The 20,576-nt window shown below is 34.8% G+C and overlaps 1 protein-coding gene across 5 annotated transcripts in view; it reads right to left on the minus strand.

Moving 5' to 3' along the window:
- LOC150110252 (uncharacterized) overlaps positions 1–20,576 on the minus strand; it is a 262,473-nt gene that overhangs the window by 58,316 nt on the left and 183,581 nt on the right. For all 5 annotated transcript variants that reach the window (XM_090398609.1, XM_090398607.1, XM_090398610.1 and 2 more), the window contains one exon: positions 2,473–4,076. In XM_090398609.1, coding sequence (XP_090254735.1) covers positions 2,473–4,049 — 1,577 coding nt within the window. In that variant the 5' untranslated portion in view covers positions 4,050–4,076. The remainder of the gene's footprint in view (positions 1–2,472; positions 4,077–20,576) is intronic.

Raw genomic sequence — 20,576 nt, forward strand, 5'->3', positions numbered from 1 at the left:
GTCCAACAAGATTAAATACATAGCGAGGTGTTGTTACAGACCTGGTGGATCAGTTGCTAGTGATGAAGAAATGCATCACAAATGAATACAATGGGTGCGAAAAGAGTAATCATAATGGGTGGACTTTAATCAGTCGAACATTGATTAGGTAGCTGTGAAATCACATGAGAAAAATGAAACTGAATTTATTGAGCTGTTGTGAGACAACTTCCTAAAGAAGCATGTGACAGAAAGAACTCATGGTCAAAGAGTGTCAGATTTGATTATAGTGTCAGAGGTAGTTTTCAGTTAAATACTTAACTATTCTACCTATAGTTGATGACAGTGATGTTATTATGTGGAACTCACTTGAGAAGTGAGTTCCACATAATAACATCAAGTTTATGAATGTTCCATTCGGAAAAGGTTACACGCTGAACTACAAAGCATGAAATTATGACCACCTGAGGAGTGTGCTGGTTCTGTGCCATGGTAACAGCTGTTCGATGGGAAGGATATTGACGCTGAGTGGGAAGTGTTAAAAAAATACTTCAATGGTGCAATATCAGAATGTGTCTCTAGAGATCAAGGATTAAATAGAGTAGGAGTGAAAGAGATGTGTGATCTAATTAAGCAAGAGATTTGTAAGAAAAAGATGCTGTGGAAGGAATACCATGTGCATAAGGATATGTCAGTTATGATAATTATAAGCAGTAGGCCAGAGGAGTTACAAATGTTGGATGGAAAGCTAAGTGTGAGTATGAAAAAAAACTGGTTCTGCAAGATAAAGACAACCCAAAAGAATTCTACTGTTGATGGTATGTGGTGACTGATGCAGAAGTAATTATTCAACTAATGAGTAGCCATTTTGCTACAAGCTATCAACCTGGCATATGTAACATTGAACTCACTGCTATCCCTTTATTGTATGAGAAATCTCATGTATGAAGAGGAAGTACTAGAGCTGTTGTTGCACAAACAGAATAAGAATTCTGTAATAGGAACTGATGGGATATCAGCATGGATGCTAAAAGTGTTCAGTTGAGAATGTATTGTAATTCCATTGCACAATGGTGGTGCAAAGACCAATGTATCCAATTATCGACAATCAGTATCTCAGAAGTGGTGAAGAATTTGGAAAAATTGGTAAAGGGCTTGCATTCAGAAATGGGTTAACAAAGGATCTCTACTTTGCAATGAACAGCATGGCTTTACTAAAGGAATGTTATGTTTTTAGCAACTTGCACATATTCTATAATGTTACCATTGCACTTGACAAGGGGACATGATACTTTTGGATTTTGCTAAGACTTTTGATAGAATACAGCATGGAAGACTATTGCATAACTTGGAGAACATGGAACTGGATTAAAAACTATTGGCATAGATAAGAGGATGATTAAGGCAACCAGTGGTGTGCCTCAAGGATCAGTCCTTGGTACATTGTTATTCAATCTGGAAGGATTTGACATGCACCATAGGGCTATTTGCTGATGATATACAGTACTTGATTTGAAAAGGCTGGAATTGCAGGCATGTGAAAATGGAGATCAATTCAATGTAAATAAATGTAAGATCATGCACTTTAATGTGATTACATATCCAATGTCATATTATATTGGTGGGATTATGCTAGAAGAAACTGATCAGGCTAAAGATCTTGGAATTTTAGGAAACAGTAAGTTGAAGTTCAAGGGCAATAGCAAAAATTGTAAATACAACTCAATAATTGCAATGCTGAAATAAACCTTGACATGTACAGATAAAGAGGTCATTTTGCTTCTTTACAAGGACTTGAAGAAAGACCTCACTTGGACTATTGCGCACAATTCTAGTCTCCTGGTTTTCATGGTGAGTCTGATACAGCAGAGAGAGAGAGACCAAAGGAGAGTGTGTCAAAAATGATATTAGGATTGTGGAATACTAATTGTGAAAACAGATTGAGAATTTGTAAGCTGCAGACACTAGAAAACAGGAGAAAGATGGGTGCTATAGCTTTGAGACTTACAAACTTCTGAAAGGTTATACAGAATTTCAGTAGATGGCATTTTTCATTTTATGGAGGATGGGGAAAGGATGCAAGAGCATCCTTGGACATTGAGAATGAATTCTGTCAAGAAAGGAGGGGGGGTAGATTTTTCTCTCATAGAGTGGTGAGTGATTGGAATGGATTGCCATTGAATGTGTGTATGCAAGTAGCCTGAATGAATTGATACAGTGCTGAAGGTGAAAAATAGTGTTGATTCTCTCGATGAGTCCCTGAAGGTCTCTCTTAATAATAATATGAAGATATTATAGAAAGGGACTTGATATTGTTAGAATTTGATTATGATATCAATTACTCTAGATACCCTTCAGCACTGTATCAAATAAAACATTATTTTAACATTATAAAACATAACAATAGTATAGTGCACTTTGGATCACAAAATTTTATTTATAAACATTATCAAAAAAAAATGAACATTGCTTTCCTTAATAAATGCTACTTACTGTATTTCTTTTACATGAGCATTCAAAATGATTTCATTATCTGTCAAGAAATTGCACTTCGTGCATGCCCGTTTACCATGAATGCTAAGAACATGATTTGCCAATTGCTCCTCCTCTGAAGACTTGAAATCACATAAAACACAAAAAAATGACTTTACATGTGAGCTAAGGTGATGACGAAGATGCCAAGCATCAGCTCCCTTCCAAGAACAACATGGACACTTAAGGCTAACTTGCTGCTTTTGTTTCCATATCATTGAAGAATTTGGTGATCCCAATATACTTTTAATTAAAGGTGTTGATGTATTACTGGTTAAGTTTGTATTTGATTCCATGCATCCACCTGTCAAATGCGAAGCTGATGTTCCTACAATATTTGTTGTTTCTGACTGACAGTTGGAATTATAAAAAATTCCACCAGGATATCCCACTCCACTTGATCCAGACAAAATATTAAGAATATTTGAAAGAGTACTTTGGTTAGATGTACCAGGCTGATAAAAATCATTCTTGTAATTTAATCCATTAAACACAGATGGTGAAGGGGAAGATGAAGAAGATGCAACAGGGATGCGATTTCTTTTAGAAGGTAGCCTTCTAATGCGACTAATGTCATATTCATATTCTTTGTGAATTCGAAAAAAATGCTTTTTAACATGATCAGCTCGGTTGAATAACTTGTAACAAATGTAACACTGGAATGGCTTTTCTTCTCTGTGTATGTTTTCATGCCTATTATAGAGATCTCTCCTATCTGTAGCATATGGGCACTTCGGACAAATATATCGTTTATCTGCATTCTCTGCTACCTTTTCTACCCTATCTTGGCAATCAACACTGTATTTTAGATTTTGCAACAACTGCAATATTTCATCTAAAAGTGGCTGACTCTTCCACATCGATGCTGGTGCATTGTGCACACCATGATGTTTACTCATGTGATTACGAACACAGCGCCACCAAGCACTGCAATAAGTACACTGAGGACAGTGAAATACTTTTGCATTACAATGAGTGCCAAGGTAGTGTTCAGCAATGCGAGACATAAAACCAACAGCTTGGCACACTACACATCGGAACATTTTTGTTTTGGGATTGTAACTAGCAACATGAGAACTATCCCAACTTAGTTTTTGCTTTGGCAAAATCCAACATGCTTTTCGATGAATATTAGTGCTAACTGCACTGCTTGCACTTAAAGAAACCAACTGTAATTGTTGCTGCTGCTCTTGAGGATGTTCTTGTTGTTCTTGTTTCTGAAGGCATTCTTGTGGTTGTTTTGGATGTTGGTGTTGCCCTTGCTGATTTTGTTGTTCTTGTTGCTTTTCTTCTTCTTCTTCCTCTTCTTCTTGTTGCTGTTCATGCTTTTGTGAATCACACGTAGTTTCAGCTGATGATGGTTCAGAATTTTGGTGTTTTGTACCAAACAGCCCATTAAGTAAGGAATTTTTATTATAGGTACAAAAAGCAAAGTTTTTTTCTCCTTTGTAAAATGTGACCACTGGATGAGGAACACCACCAAAACGAGTGTTATATCTTCTTTTTGGAGTTGAACCTACTTTGTCCATGTTCTTCATTTCCTACTTGTTGTGAAAATCATAATGCTGCAAGATAAAACAGAAATGAAATGCTATTCTAATTTTTACTTTGAAACAAATATGCATTATTAACTTTGGACAATTCAAATTAAATCAATAGGTACTACTTATTTCTCAAGAAGACATGGATAGACCAGGACTTCTCAAATGTCAGGCAGCAAGGCCACTTCAGGCCTGCCAGGTTGTTTGAACTGGTCCACCAATTAATAGTGCAAAAGTATGGAAATTGCAGAAAAAAAAAATAGTACAAGTTTAATAATCCTTAGTATGTTTGATATGAATTTAGTTTGTTAATATGAAAACTGATCAATAACCATTTACTTAGTCTATTGATCTGTGTCTGTTTTATTTATTTATTTACCTGCACCCATTTAATATCCTTATATAGGTTATTAGGTTAAGTTTGTACCACAAATATTATTTAAGCATCTCTGGCTTCCCTCCAATATATTTATCTATCTTGAAAACAATACTAGCTTTCAAACTATTAAAACATATCACATTCACTTACCTTTATCTCTAAAATAAGATAAGAGAAATTCTAATACAAAAGTAACAATGCTTAAATTAAATAACTATACAAACAACTATTTACATAAAGAAAACTGTAAGAGATTACACATCCTCCCACACACTCATCCACTTTGAATTTATAATTCAGGAATATAAAAATTCCAATTACACATTTTAGCCTGAACCCAACTTGTTTCTCTCCAAGTTTCTGTTCTTCGATTTTTTCTCCAACTTTCTTTCAGGCATGCCTGCAAAATCTTTCCTGGAACACTTAGTAAAGAAATTCCTCTGTACACATTCATATTTATTCCCTTTTTTACAGATGTATTTGCATATCTGATATAAATAAGTGCTATATTCACATATTATTATTATTATTACCCTAAGACCCCCATGGAGTCAACACTCACCTAGGAGGTCCTTTTGTCATACACACGTCATCATACAGTATCTTAAAAACACTCAAATTCTCTGCAGAAAACATAATTTCAGGCAAGGCATTTCAATCATTCACAACTCTGCATGAAAAAAACTGCTTCTCAATCCCCTGCTCCCACCCTCCTTATACAGCTTCCAGAGATGACCTCTGGTTCTCCCCTGATCTCCCACTGTTTTCTGAAAAACATCTTCAACACTGATCTTATAACAACCCCTTACTAACTTGTATGTCTCTATCATATCACTCCCTTTTCCTCCTATCCACTAGACTCTGTAAATTGCATCTTCTCAACCTTTCCTCATATTCGACATTCCAGAGATCAGAAACCACCTTGTCACCTCTGGACCCTTTCCAACATCTCTTCATCCTTTTGAAAACCAGGCAACCAAATCTGTACACAGTAGTATATGTGTGGACTAATCCTTATAAAAATCAGAGCCTTATACAATGGAACAAGAATCTCCTTACTTCTACAAGTCAGTATCCTCTGCATTATTTCCAGAGTTCGTTGTGTTGTCCTCACAATTTTGGCAATGTGTCCTCTAAATTTTAGATACTTATCCACTATTACCCCAAGATCTCTCATATTGCTCTACCTCCAACAATATATCCCCACCAAGCATAAATTCTACGTCCGATCTTTGTTTCCCAAATTTTAAAACCTTATATGTTGCAACATTGAACTGGCATCCCATTCCTGTGCCCAATCACTCAATTTATTCAAGTCTTCTTGTAAGGCCACAACATACTCTCTACTCTTCATCGTTCATCCCAACTTTGCATCATCTGCAAACAACTGAATGTCTCCATCCAAATCTTTGCCAATATGATTAACATACAGGTTAAACAGCAATGACCCTAAAACAGACCCATGAGGCACTCCACTAGTGACTTTCCTCTTCCAGGATATTGCTTCCCCCATACACAATTTGCTGATACCTATCAGATAGCCAGTCTCCAATCCAATGCACTAATCTAATATCCAACCTCATCCGTTTTAGTTTGACTATCAACTTGTTATGTAGTAATCTATCAAAATCACTTGCAAAATCTAAGTATACTACTGTGTATCCCTCTCCTTTGTCCAAGGAAGCCATCACCTTATTGTAATAAGTAAGTAGATTATTAAAACATGACCTTCCTTTAGCCAATCCATGCTGTCCAAAGACAATGGCACTGTTGTCAATCCCAATCCAATTCTGGATCCTGGTTCTCACCAGCCTCTCCAACACCCTAACCACAACAGCTAACACATAGATAGGCCTATGATTTGATTCTATCACTTCCCTTATGAAGCAGTACAATCTTGCCCACCTTCCACTGCTTTGGAACTCAACCCAGCATAAGACTCATATGAAAAAAATGTCAAGGCAGATGCCAACAACTTGGCACATTCCTTCAAAATATGTGGTGATATATTATCAAGTCCCACAGCCATATTAACATCAAGCTTGCCCAATTCCCCACATATCTTTTGCACATTTACAGTCAGTCTCTCCTTCTCATCAACTGCTCTCAAATTCTCCATGATGTCACAGTCACAAGAATGAAAGACCTTTATGAATTACTCATTATCTCCACTATATATTCCACATGCTTAATCGTTTCATTCATCCATTATGCACATATGACTTTAAAAACTATTAATCCATAACATGCATCTATGGAGGAAGAGAGGGGGGAGAAGGAGAGAACAGTGATTTTCTATACAATGAAATTCACGATTGAATGGTAGTTTGGAACATGCACATCACATGAGCAGGGTATGCCTGTATATATTTACAGAAGAAATCACATAAAAAAAAAAAAAAAAGAGAGAGAGGCGAGATTCTACAGAGAAATAAAAGAGTTGGTTTTATGTGTGTGTAAGTAGTAGTGCACAAAATTTATGTTTGTATTGATGCCACAGATAACAGTGAAGAGGACAAGGAAGTTTATATATATATATATATATATATATTTTGCCTTTTCTACAGCATTATTGCATTTGTTTATGGTGTCATTCAAGGTTGGTCATCATCTTCCCTTCTCAATATTAGGCCTAGTGGTCTGTTCTGGTCTCACACTTTAGCTTTAATTGCTCTCTTTTTTGTTTGTAGGTCAGCTGTTTTTTTTAAGTCTATTTAAGTAACATTCTGTTCACATGAGAAATGTTTAACAAAATAATTTCTGGTTATGCTGCACATTCTGGAAAATGTTAAAAAATAACTTGTCAGAGATGTGGAGCATAACAGACATAAACCAGGATTGGCCTTTCACACCACACATAGAATTTAATATCTATGTCTATGTATGGGAATTTAAGGAGGCGAGTGAGAGGATATGTCTGATCCAGTGTAATAAACACCAAAGCCTGATATTAAGTGAACTCTGAGTGGGACACATTTTGAGGAATTTGGATATTGATGAATTAGACTATGAAACAAAGTACACACTATCCTGTAACAATAACCCATGCTCATGATATCTCATTCCTGCATTCCATGTTTGTCGAGTATTGAATGAATTATAAAATGACAGTTTGTAATTCAGAAATCTCCTTATTAAAACTTTTTTATATTTATATCAATCAGGAGAAACGAACAATAATGATGGACAAAACTAGTCATTAATTTATTTCAACAATGGAATACCATGAGTTGGCATAATCAAAATAAATACAAAAATGGAAGAAAACTCATCATCATCAAATTCCTGACATGTACCCTCAAGGGATGTACAGGATATGATAGTACTACATGAAAAACTTGCATCACCACTAACTTCGTATCTACAATTTCCCTCCAAATCAATCTGTTACCTGTAAAGATTCCAACATTATCAGATCTTATATTTCTGTCTTCTAAGGCACCTTTTACTGTATCAATCCACCTATATCTTGGTCTTCCTCTGGGTCTTTTTCCTGCCAAACTAACAGAGAACATTTGTTTTGCTAATCTTTTCTCTCCCATTCTGTTTAAATTACCATACCATGTAAGATTAGTTCTACTAACACAATTCTGAATGCCGACAATGGCAAGTTCTTTCCTAATATCCTCATTTTTAATGTGATACTGACATTGATATCTGTTCACTCCACTAATCTTTTTCAGAACTCTCATATCAGAGGTCCCCAGTCTTAGATTAAGTGTTTTATTTCTAACCCAGCTCTCAGATGCACAAATTAAAATTGGTTTGAACACTGTCTTGTATACAGCTAATTTAGTGTTTTGACTAATTTCTCTCTTATTTCATATAAATATATTCAAGTTGACTTCCTACCATACTGCCTTTGTTGATTCTGTTTCTATTTTATCTTATTCTATCTTAATTTGCCATCTTCATAAAACATGTGCCTAAACAGCTGAAATATTTTCAACTATTTAGGCACAATAAGTTCACAATTCAGGATACAGTTGATGTTTTCAACATTGAAAACTTATTACAGCAGTTATTCCATTTGTTCAGGGAATACTACAGACTTGTCCTGGATTTATTTAGGAGTATAATACTGCATAAAGCAAAGGGAAGAGATTAACAATCTCAATTTTGATACCATGTTTAATACCTCTTTCCTTCACAATGTGATCCATATAGATAATATGCATCTTCGTCTGACACCAGATTTAACATCAAACCATCTTCCTGTACTTCCTTCAATTCTAACTGCTGACTACTTCTTCAACCTTTTGGTTCTGTCCACTGCTGGACGAAGGTCTCCCTATGGTTTTCCAGACCACTCGGTTTTCTGCCTCTCCCATCCATCCCGCTCCTGCAATTTGTTCCAGTTCATCCCTCCACCTTCTTTTTCGGTCTTCCTCCATCCATTGGTCTCCACTCTGTTGTTTTTCTAGTCCATCTCCCATCACTGCATCTGGCAATATGACCAGCCCATCTCCACTTAGCCTATTTAATGTATTTTACAATATCCATGACATCTGTTTGAGATCTTATCCAGGTATGTGTCTTCCTATCTCGCTTAATGTTATTTTTAGCATACTTCTCTCGATGTGATGTTGTGTTGTTCTCAGCTTTTTTGTTTAGGGGCTTCTGTTAAAGTCCATGTTTCTCCTCTGTATGTTAGGACAGGAAGTATGCACTGGTCGAAAGCTTTCCTTTTTAGACTCATAGGGATGTCACTTCTGAATATGTCTTTCATTTTCCCATAAGCCATCCATCCAAGGTGAATTCTTCATTCAATCTCTTTTCTTTGGCAATCCTCAAAGGATAACAATTGGGCCCAAATATATATATATATATGAAGTAACTTGTTCTATTTCATAGTTTTCAACTTTGACAGTTCTATGATTTATGTAATTATTCATCGTTTTTATTTTTTTCTTTTTAATCCAATTACTCTGGAGGCTTCATTTAGCCTTTCTTCCAGATCTTCAAGATTATCTGCTATTAGGATAACGTCATCTGCAAATTTCAGATGATGCAGTCTTTCTCCATTTATGTATATTCCTTTTGTTTCCCAATAAAGGCTTCCACTAGTGCAGCTGTAAATAATTTGGGAGATATGATGTCGCCTTGCTGGATGCTTTTTTGTATCGGAAACATTTCACTGTTTTTATATAATTTAATTATAGAAGTTGCATTATTGTAAATATGTTTTAGTATTTCAATATATGGTTTCTCAGTTCCCTGGGTTTCAAAATGCTTTTAGTGTTGCAGATGTTTTAACTGAATTAAATGCTTTTTCTATAGGCCAGATAAAGGGTTTATTGCATCCAACTGATTTTTCAATGAGCTGAAAAATGTATGAATTATGAGTTAGAATGTCTTAATGTGTGAATATGGTCCAAAGCATTATAATTCTTCCTAAATTCAGCTTGTTCACAGGATTGCACCCCTCTAGTTTAGATTTCATTCTATTATTTATAATTTTTGTGAAGACTTTACATATTGTGGGGAGTAGGCTTATAGATCTGTAGTTTTTAATTTCTTCCTTATTGCCTTTTTTAAAAAATTAATATTAGAAATGAATTGTTCAATTTTTTTTTTTTTTTTTTTGGAATTTCTCTGTTTTAGGCATTTAGGAATTTCTCTGTTTTAAAGAATTTAGTCAGCTGTTTGATGACAGGGCTTCCTCCCAGTTTTAAGAAGTCTACCATAATTCCACCTTCTCCTGGGGCCTTACCATTCTTCATTTCCCGCAGTGCCATTTCCACTTCACATTGTAAGATCTCAGGGGCATCGTATTCTTCCTCATTTGAGTTATCCATAGATGATTCTTGGATGTCTCAGTCTTTGTCTTCATAGAGTATACAATTCAGTATACAATTCCTGAATTCTTTTATTGCATCTCTATTTTTTTTTTTTTATAAGTTCACCATTTTTTCCTCTTAGAGCAGCTATTTCCTTTGTTCTAACTGATGTTTGTCTTAGAATCTTCACATTACTATTGTTTCTTTAATTTCCTAGTATTATACGATCTAATTTCATGTTTCATCCTTTTATATATAGTTTTACAAATTTCTGCATATTCTATTTATTGGTGCCATTTCAAATCTCTTCTTTTCTTCATCAGCAGATCTAAGGTTTCCTGTCTTAGTTTTTCCTCTCTTTGGTGCCTTTTACACCTCCTATTTCTAGTGCACAATTCAAGATAGATTTTGTTAAGATTTCATTAGCATCATCGATGGTAGTAGCTGTGTTTAACTTTTATAGTTCATTTTTGAGTGATTTTCTATAACAGCTTTTATTGTGGTAGATGTTTTATAGATTCACTAAATTGAACTTTTTTCTTATGAGCTTATTCTGTTCCCATTTTTTGTTGATCCATACTTTTGCCCTTATTAGTCTGTGGTCACTTCCTTATTGAATCTATTAAGCACTTCCATATTATTTATTATATATCTTCTGTTGGAGAGGATGAGGTCTATTTCATTGTAAGTTTGTAAATTTGGGCTTCTCCAAGTCCATTTTTGGTTGATTTTCTTCTTGAAAAAGCCATTCATAATAAAGAGGTTATTTTATTCTGCAAATGCAATGTCTTTTTCCTCTTTCATTCCTCTGTCCAAATCCAAATTTACCGATGGAGTTCAGATGGTCATCTCTGCTTCCAATCTTGGCATTTAAAGTCACCCATTATAATTATGTAGAATTCTTTAGAATTATTTAATGCGGATTCTAATGTTTCATAGAAATCTTCTATCTCTTCATCTGGATGGTCTGTAGTTGGGGTGTATTTGTATAAATTTGTATAATTTTCAGTTGGTATCTTTTATTTATGAAGAGACTTAGTTCAGCTATTCTTGATGTTATTTTATTAACAAACAGGACATTGTCCTTGAGTGTTTTATTTATTAGGAATCCCCAACACCACCAGTTGGTCACATTCACAGTGGTAGAGTAGATGTCCAACTTTTAATCACACGAGAGTTTCTTCTTTCCTTCTTATCTCTGAAAGGCCCACAACGTCCCATTTTATATAGTCCAATTCCTTCATCAGTTCTTCCAATCTATCATCATCCTGTAGAGAATCTGCAGTTATATGTTCCTACTAATATCCTTCTATCAATGTGAACTGTAGGTGGTCTCATTGTAGCTAGTGAAGACTGTAGCATATTTTTCGACCTAGATCCTCTGCCTAAATCCGTCCAGGGCATGCCCTTTTTTTATGCTGGGCGACGGACGAGCCAGTATCTAATTTTCCAACTTGATTCATATTTGCATTGTCCTTATGGGGAAGTATTTGGACTTATAGCACCACGCTGGCCAGGTGGGCTAGTGCCTCACAATAAGATGAAATGACACAGCAAAATAGGAAAGATTAACCCCTAGCCCTTGAATACTCCAATAGCATTGGGGGGGGGGGGGTTAAAAAGCAAGAAGAGAAGAAAGAAGCAAGGAAGGAAGAGGAGGAGGGATCAGTCTACAGATAATATAACAGATGTATATTACATGAAGTAAGGCCTGGTACCTTCAGGTACCTCAAGTTTGCCTAGCCCGTACTCACTAAAGCGAGCCCTTAGGATTAGATTTTTTTTTTGACTGGACGATTAATTATCAATTAATCTTTGGTTGTTGTGTTAAGCTTTTATATACCATTACCTTGATGATGTAAGTCTTACGACAAACGAAACTTGTCGGGTTTTTTATTCTTTTATTTTTTATTGTTTAATAAACATGTGATCTCAATACCGAAAACTATCTCCAGAACTGCTTACCCACAGAACATACATACATAGTTTATTCACAATATGATACAATGTGAAAAGAGATTTATATTAAAAATTAAATATTGCAAATTATGGTCTTCCAAGTCTATCTTGAGCTAACTGGTAGATTTCAGATGGAGTTTTGCAGTTCAGCCTACTGATGGTTTTACATATATACATATATTGCCAAAATTGTTTGCACAGTCTTCCTCTACTGCGTTTATACAGGATAAGGGATTCCAAAAATGCGAGACTTCAGGATGTCTGAATTGATGCCCAAGTCATCTGAGTTGTAGTTTTTTTTGACTATACTGACAAGTGGTTCTTGCTTAGCCAGATTTAGCACAGCAGAGTTAGTGACACAGTCCATCGAGGTGTATCCAAGAATCAGTCTGAGACATGTAGTTCCAAAGGAGTTAATTAGATCTGTAGTTTTTTTGGTGCTTATTGTCCAGGTTTGAGAACCATACAAGAAGATGGATCTACTGGTTGCATGGTATAGTCTTAATTTTGTCTTTAATGATGATTTCCAGATGGGGTGGAGTTTGTTATAGAAGACTAGAGCCAGCTGTTTAGGTTTTCTGATATCATTTTCTGTATTGCTGATGTACGATCCAAGGTACTGAAAGTTCTTTACTCTTTCTAAGGGTTTATTGTTGATATGAAGTATAAAGTTTTCACAACCTATTGAGAATACTTTGGACTTTTGGATGTTGATCTGAAGACCAATAAGTTTAGCAAAGCTAAGATCAGTTAATTTGTATGGTGTGGGTGGATGTTTTAATGTTAAAACCAAGATCTTCTGTGTTGATGGTCCGGAAGACTCAGTCCAAGCATATTAAAAACAAATAAGGTGCTAGTACATCACCTTGCAAGACTCCTGTTGTCACTGGAAATGATTCAGATGTTTCTGTTTTAAAGATTACTATAGCACTGTAATCTTTATAAGGTGCTGAGATTGCTTGTATGAGTTTTGAGGGTAGACCATAGAAGCTGAGTATTTTAAACATTGCTTCTCTATTAATGGAGTCAAAGGCTTTTTTTAAGTCTATAAAAGTTAAAATGAGTGGTAAGTTTTTATCATGTGAACCTTCTATGATTTTTCTGATGCAATGTATCTGTTCTATTGTACATCGTTTTTTTTTTAGAAATCCAACTTGGATTTTTCTTAAAAGGTGTTAAGTAAGGTTCTATTGTATTGAGTATCATTCTATTGTAGATTTTTGACTGTGGCTGATAACAAAGTAATACCTCTGTAGTTATCCATTCTATTAAGACTGCCCTTTTTTGAGTATAGGGACAATAAGGCCTTGTTTCCATTGTTGAGGTATTATTCCAGTGTTTAAAGCTTAATTCATTATGGCAAGGATCTTGGTAGAGTGGTGGTTAGATGCAGGCCCGCTAGCTGACTTGAATGTTGGGGATTATCAGCATTCAGTAATCCTTGAAAGTAGTTTCTCCATTCTTTCATCAAGTTCAAATTTACTGATAGCTGTCTACCATTTTTGTCATGTGTGACAATATTTCCACTTCTTTTTGTTTTATGGTGACAGATATAATTTATCATTTGAAAAGTATTTCTAGTCCCCAGTTTTGTTATCATTTTCAAGTTCCTCGCAGTATTTATTTGATTTTCTTTCTCTGGTTATTAGTTCATTCACCTTGTTATTTAAAATGTCTAGTTTATCTTTATTTCTTTCATCTATATATTTTTCAGTTTCAGGGATAATCAATTTTTCCAAGTCATTTTTGTTGCTGTTTCCAAGAATTTTGTTGGATGTTATGTTTATGGCTTCAATTATACTTTTCATTAACTGGATCTTTAAGATTGTTTTCCATGTTGTCTTTTAATGTGCTGTGGAGAGAAACCTTCACTTAAATAAGATCTTTATTATATTCCCACGATTTCTCAACTATTTGTCCAAAGTGAAAATCTGATCCTGCCAACCTCTATTTGGCCTGAATCCAGCTTGTTCTTCACAAATCTTCCATTCCACAATTCTTCTCAACCATTTCTCAAGTATACTTGCATAAATCTTACCAGGAAAACTCAGCAGAGAAATACCTCTGTAATTCTCACATTATTTTATTTTGCTTTTTATATAATAAAATTAGTTTAATCCTTTATGGGTACTATGAGAGCTCTACACTAATCATCTAGAAGTCATCCCTCTGTCCAGGCTTTCTGAACTATGCCGCGTGCAGCCACTGCAAGATTTTTATATCTGCACACTTAAATGTTTCTGGTTGAATATAATCTACTCCTGCTACCTTTCCACATTTCAGGCTTTTGATGTTTTTTCCTACTTCCAAGTATGGATATGTATCCCTGATTGCATGCCTCTTGAGTAGTTTTTTAAAATTTTTTTTTTTTTTTTTTTTTTTTTTTACCACTGTGCTGTCACTGCTTCTTTTATTTAGCAATTTTTCAAAAGAATTACTCCATACATCAAGGATCTTTTTCTCCAGTTTTCATGTCACCTTTATACTTTCTAATTCCTTTTACGGCAGACTTTCCTACGTTTCTGAGCTTTTTCAACAGCCTCAAGAGTACAGGCATCCCTTGATTAACGTGATTAATTAATCCTTTGATGTTACCATGTATATCAAAATTGCATTAATCAAATATAGTAATCAACGGTAAAAATTACAATTCGTCCATGATCAATTACTGTATTAATAATTCGTTTTATATGGTATTCTTTTAGGAAAGATAAAAAATGAAAGCAGAATAAATCTGCAATAAATACTTGCACCTACATTAGTTACTGCATTTTTTTTTTTAATCAAAAACAGTTATCAAGAGTCGTTTGAATAGCTTTAGTTTTTTTCTTATCAGCATAAATTCTACCATAACAAGCAGAATGACTCTCTAGATCTCGGCAAACAAGCATTCTTCGATTAATAACTGGATCCATATCCATCACTTGCTGCTTAAACAAGTCTGAATTGCAAAATATTCCATCCATTTCTTCGATTGTTATCCCCTTTGGAACATCATCTTCACATTCTATTTGTTTGTTGTCTTCGTATACACGTTGTTGTTCAATTTCAAGAAGATCGTTGTCACTGAAATCTTTTGAATTTGAATCCAATAATTCTTTAACATCTTCGGCATCAACACCATCAGAACCAAGGTCTTCACCAATTGCAACGATTTCTTCAACTACGTTGTTCACAGGATTTTGAAAACCGCCTACGTCATTAGCGTATTCTGGCAAAAGGTTTTTTCAAACAGCTCTCATGCAACTAGAAGACATAAGCAATGAGACCCAATAATCCTTTCATTTTTTTTTTACTTGAACGGATGTTCATAAAACTGAAAACTTAATTATTTGGTTGTTTTAGATTTAGGGCTAAAGGAACTGAGGATATGAAGCCATGTTTTTCTGAGTGATTTGTTGGTTTTGCAAGATTTTTAATCCACGGATAATCGAGATGAAAAATCTTCCTTGATTTGCGAATACATTTCCATCTTCTTAGAAGATTTCCTGAATTAACAGATTAGGAAAGATTTTTTTTTTTTTTTTTTAAATAAAATTTATTTATTTTAACAAAAAGTTAAGATTAATTTTACAGATATAAAAAACCATGACTAATATCTCAAAAATTTTGAAATCCCATTTAAGTGGCTGGCATTACGATACATTAAATACATGCCAGATTATCTCTCTCTGGAAAAATCATCCTTCAACAATAGAGAAGCCTAGAAATAGAGTCCGGAGATTGGGCACAGAGATTATTGTTGTTCACAGATGGTTAAATCTTGTTAGTCACAGATTATTGTTATTTGCAAATCTGAAAAATTAGGATGAACCTCACCCTAATTTTTCAGATTAAGAATTAGGAATAACGTCATCATGCTCACGACTTTCTCTCAGCCAGGAAACACTCTGAGACTTGCATGTTTTTGTGTGGTCAATTTAAAGCTGCATATATAAAGGACTGTCGCCATTAATTTCGCTATGTTAATCAAATCTCTCATTAAGCAAGGAATACCTGTATTTTACTACCTTCCTGATATTTATTTTCTATACTCTTACTGAAGTCTTTTCATAACTTTTACACAGTGTTTAGCTTTCTTACATTTGTCTCTGTATTCTCTAAGAGCACAAGCTGACTTATTTCTCAGGAACTTCAATATGCTTTATTTTCTTTCACTGCCTCTTTAACTTCCTGTGTCTCCATGGTGGAGTTCTGATTTTTCTATCCTTGCAGACAACCTCACCAGATGCCTCTCTGGCTAAATCAATCAATGTTTTCTTCAGGGCTTGCCACCGAATCTCCAAGGTTTGGTTTCTGTTCTCAAACTCTTTCATTTTTTCTTGAATAACGTTTGTGTATTTTAGTCTACAGTTCACATCTGAGAGCTGCTCAACTTTTTTTTTTATTCGGTTTAAAACTTTCTTACATGTTTTTCTTTTCAAAATGAAATTCAATTTTTTCCTGCTCAAGACCAAATAGTGATCACTTCCAATTTCAAATCCTATGTACACTCTGGTGTCCTGCACCAGGGAGGAGAAAAACATCACCATCGACAAGAACATAGTCAATGAGACTTTTTCCTATTTCTTGCCTTTTCTCTCCATGTGAATTTGAACACATTTTTATGTTGGAACATGGTGTTAGTAATAACCAGTCCATGTCCTGAGCAGAAATCCAACAGATATTTGCCATTATTATTAGCTTTGCTCTTTTCTCCAAATTTTCCCAAAATATTTTTGCATGTCTCACAATCATTTCCTACTCTGCTATTTAGATCCCCAACAAGGACCAATTTTTTCTTTTTCATTGTGTCAGTTGCTTTCTCTAAAGCCTCAAAAAATTCCTCCACTTCAATTTTAGTAGAAAATTCTGTGGGATCATATGCACAAATAAGTTTCATTGTCCAGTCCCCATTCTGATATTTGCCCACATCATTCTACTTGATACTGTCTATCATTTAAGAAGATCAATGTTGAATACTATAGCTACTCCTTCTTTTCCCCGATTGTTATTGCCTGAATATAACATTTTGTATTTATTGTTCAGAAAGAGCTCACCAGTTTTGGTCTTTTTTTTTATTTCAGTCACCTCTATTATATCGATCTGGTACTTATCTAATTCCTCAGCTATCTCCATTTCTTTGCCATTCAGGCTTCTTATGTTGATAGTACCGATCTTCAATTCTGTTGATATTGAGTTGGGGTGTGTTTTAGGATTTGTTCCAGTAGCTGACTTTACTCTGTTTGACCTGGTTCCCTGTTTGACCCAGTTAAACAAAGTCCCCTTTGTTTAACTGGGTGTTGTCCCAGTCAGACGACATTTCATGAAATTCTGTCATGAAAACTTATTTCATGTAAAAATTAACCTAAATGTCATAGGTATCTTCATTACAGGATTATAGAATAGTCCTGTAATGAAGGTAACTTATAAAGAACTGAAAGTCCTTTATAAGTTATTTCCTCATGGAATGTCATTATTATAAAGAAATGTGTGAAATTGTACTTCATTTTCCTAACTTAAACAGATATGATGGTCTAAATCTGCTAATCTTTCCTAACTTAATCGCGCGTGTTTCTATGGATACATAAAAAAAAAGATACACACACATCCCCCCCCCCCTGTGACGCATTCAGGATTTAATCTCAGTGGAGGGAAGGGGGCAAGTTGAGTAGACGATTTGAGAATACACATTGCATACATACCTATGACTGAGCATCTGCAGTGATCACCAATACATGATACACATGATCTCCTCTGGCCCAGTTCAGGCAAACGAAGTAGTGCTCAGTCCACCCGAGCACTACTTCATTCACCTTGTGTTCACACTTTCCCGAGAGTGTATATTCCCACCTTATGTGACCATTAATTCATAAGTAGTATAGAAAAAGAAGACAAGACAACAAATTTTTTAAAAAAAAAAAAAAAAAAAGAATTTTAATTAGGAAAACATTTTTGGAAAATTTTCTAGTGTTTTTTCCTTTTTCTTTTCTTTTTTTTTTTTTTGGGGGGGGGGGGGGAGGGGGAGGAGGGAGGGCCCCTTGGCTACCCCTCCGTGGGTATGCCACTGCACACACCTTTTTAAGTTAGGAAATTATTGACCATTTTCAGTTGTCTTATGTTAGCTACTAAGGTGGTGCTTTTTAGAATTATCTGTTATTGTTTAGTTGCCATTCCATAATCCTATACTAAAGTATATTATATTATATTATACTAAAGTAAGCAGATGATGTTATACTTCTAAATAAATCTGCTACAAGTCTGCAAGATTCTCTGACTAAATTGAATAGCTGTTGTAATAGATATGGTATGAAGGTCAGCAATAAAAAGACAAAGACAATGAAAATAGGCAGAATCATTGAAAATGTCAACTGTGTTGTGAATGGAGAACCTGTGGAACAAGTAAAACATTTCAGCTATTTAGGCACGATTTTTACTGAAGATGGTAAATTAAATATAGAAATAGACAACAGAATCAGCAAAGCTGGTATGGTGGGAAGTCAATTGAACAAATTCATATGGAATAAGAGAGAAATTAGTCGGAACACTAAATTAGCTGTATACAAGACAGTGTTCAAACCAGTTTTAACTTATGGATCTGAGAGCTGGGTCAGAAGTAAAACACTTGACCAAAGACTAGAGACCACAGATATGAGAGTCCTGAGAAAGATTATAGGCGTGAACAGATGGCAACAATGGCAATATCATATTAAAAACGAGGATATTAGGAAAGAACTTGACATTGTCAGCATCCAGGAATGCGTTAGCAGAGCTAATCTCAGGTGGTATGGTCACTTAAATAGAATGGGCGAGGAAAGATTAGCAAAACAAGTGTTCTCTGCCAGGGTGGCAGCAAAACGACCCAGAGGAAGGCCAAGATATAGGTGGATTGATACGATACAAAGTGCTTTAGACGATAGAAATATAAGATCTGATAATGTTGGAGTCTTGACAAGTAACAGACTGATTTGGAGGAAAATTGTAGATAGGAAATTAATAATGATGTAATTTTTTTCATGTAGTACTATCATATCCTGTACACCCCTTGAGGGTACATGGCAGGAATTTGATGATGATGATGATGATGATGATGTAAAATAAAGTATTCCATAATCCTATACTATGACAATTAGGCAAATATTTTACATTAAATAAATTTTTATGCGAGTTTTCCTCCATTTATATATTTATTTTCATCAAATAAATAACCACTAACTACTCCCCAACCAAAAGGCTGCAGGTTCGAATCCCGTTGTGGGCATGGATGTTTGTGATTGTCTGCGGAAATACTAGTGGTGGTCGGCGATAGATGCCATTGGTGGAGACAGAGTTGTAGAGTAGATGCCTTCCCTCGATGAGTCTTTGGACTCCCTGGAAGTGACAAATAATAATAATAAATTATCAGCTAACCAGCTACTGCATTTAATTTGCCTAGAGTAGGCAGGTCATTTTAACCATATCTAACTCTGGGAGACTGAAAAAAATCCATGGTAGAGTAGATTTATCACTCCTGAAGAATAAGTAACTTTTTCAAGTTTAAGTTATAAATATTAAGTTAAATTATTGTAGTTTTTGCTTTAAATGAGTGTGTGATTGAATGAGCTATTTAGTTTGTAAGTAAACCTGGTATTTTCTTGTTTAAATATGATATTTGGTATGATGCCAATACATGGTAAAGCAATGGTGGCAAAGACCATGTCAGCAGAATTGAATTTGCTGGATTTTGTGCAGTGCAGTGCAGTATGTATGAAATATATTTGTCAAGAAAATTTCAAGCCATGTGGAAAGAAATTGAAACTGGAGAGAAAGTATGAATTAAATATTTCAAAAGTGAGTGCCTATTAGACAATGAGAACACAGGAAATTATAGCAGAATGGACAGTGCTGATGGTATGATACAAAATGATGTTATTAATGCTGAACATGCAGCCATGAAAATAGAGGAGAACGAAATCGACATTAATAAAGAAATAGCATACTGGAATGTTATTCTACAGAACAAAGCACGAAATCGAAAAATTGCAGAAGCAGTGAGGGATTAGCTGGACTGAAAAGAGAAGGAAGCAGGTTTTGCAAAGTAACAATAAAGACTGGGTGAGCAAACAAAGTAAGGAGAAAATTATATACAAAGACTCAATGATCAGGGGAATACTTAATGAAAGAAACTTGTGACATGAAATTAAGAATTATCAACACGTTAGCACAAGAATGTATATTTAATATATTGCCAGATATTTCAGTTTGGAAATAAACTATCATCAGTGGCTTGACAGAAAAGTTTTTTACAAGGTAGAATATAAGCAATTGATTATTCAAAATTAGAACAAGCCATGTGATGTTACATTGCTAATCATGATATCATTTCAATGAAGAAAAGTAAACATAAGGGTGCAGAAGTAAATTACATGTATAAATATACAATGTCAT

The sequence above is a fragment of the Typopeltis vanoorti genome, chromosome 1, assembly GCF_054136105.1.
Source record: "Typopeltis vanoorti isolate ZY-2024b chromosome 1, IOZ_Tvanoo_1.0, whole genome shotgun sequence".
Classification (NCBI taxonomy): Eukaryota; Metazoa; Arthropoda; class Arachnida; order Uropygi; family Thelyphonidae; genus Typopeltis; species Typopeltis vanoorti.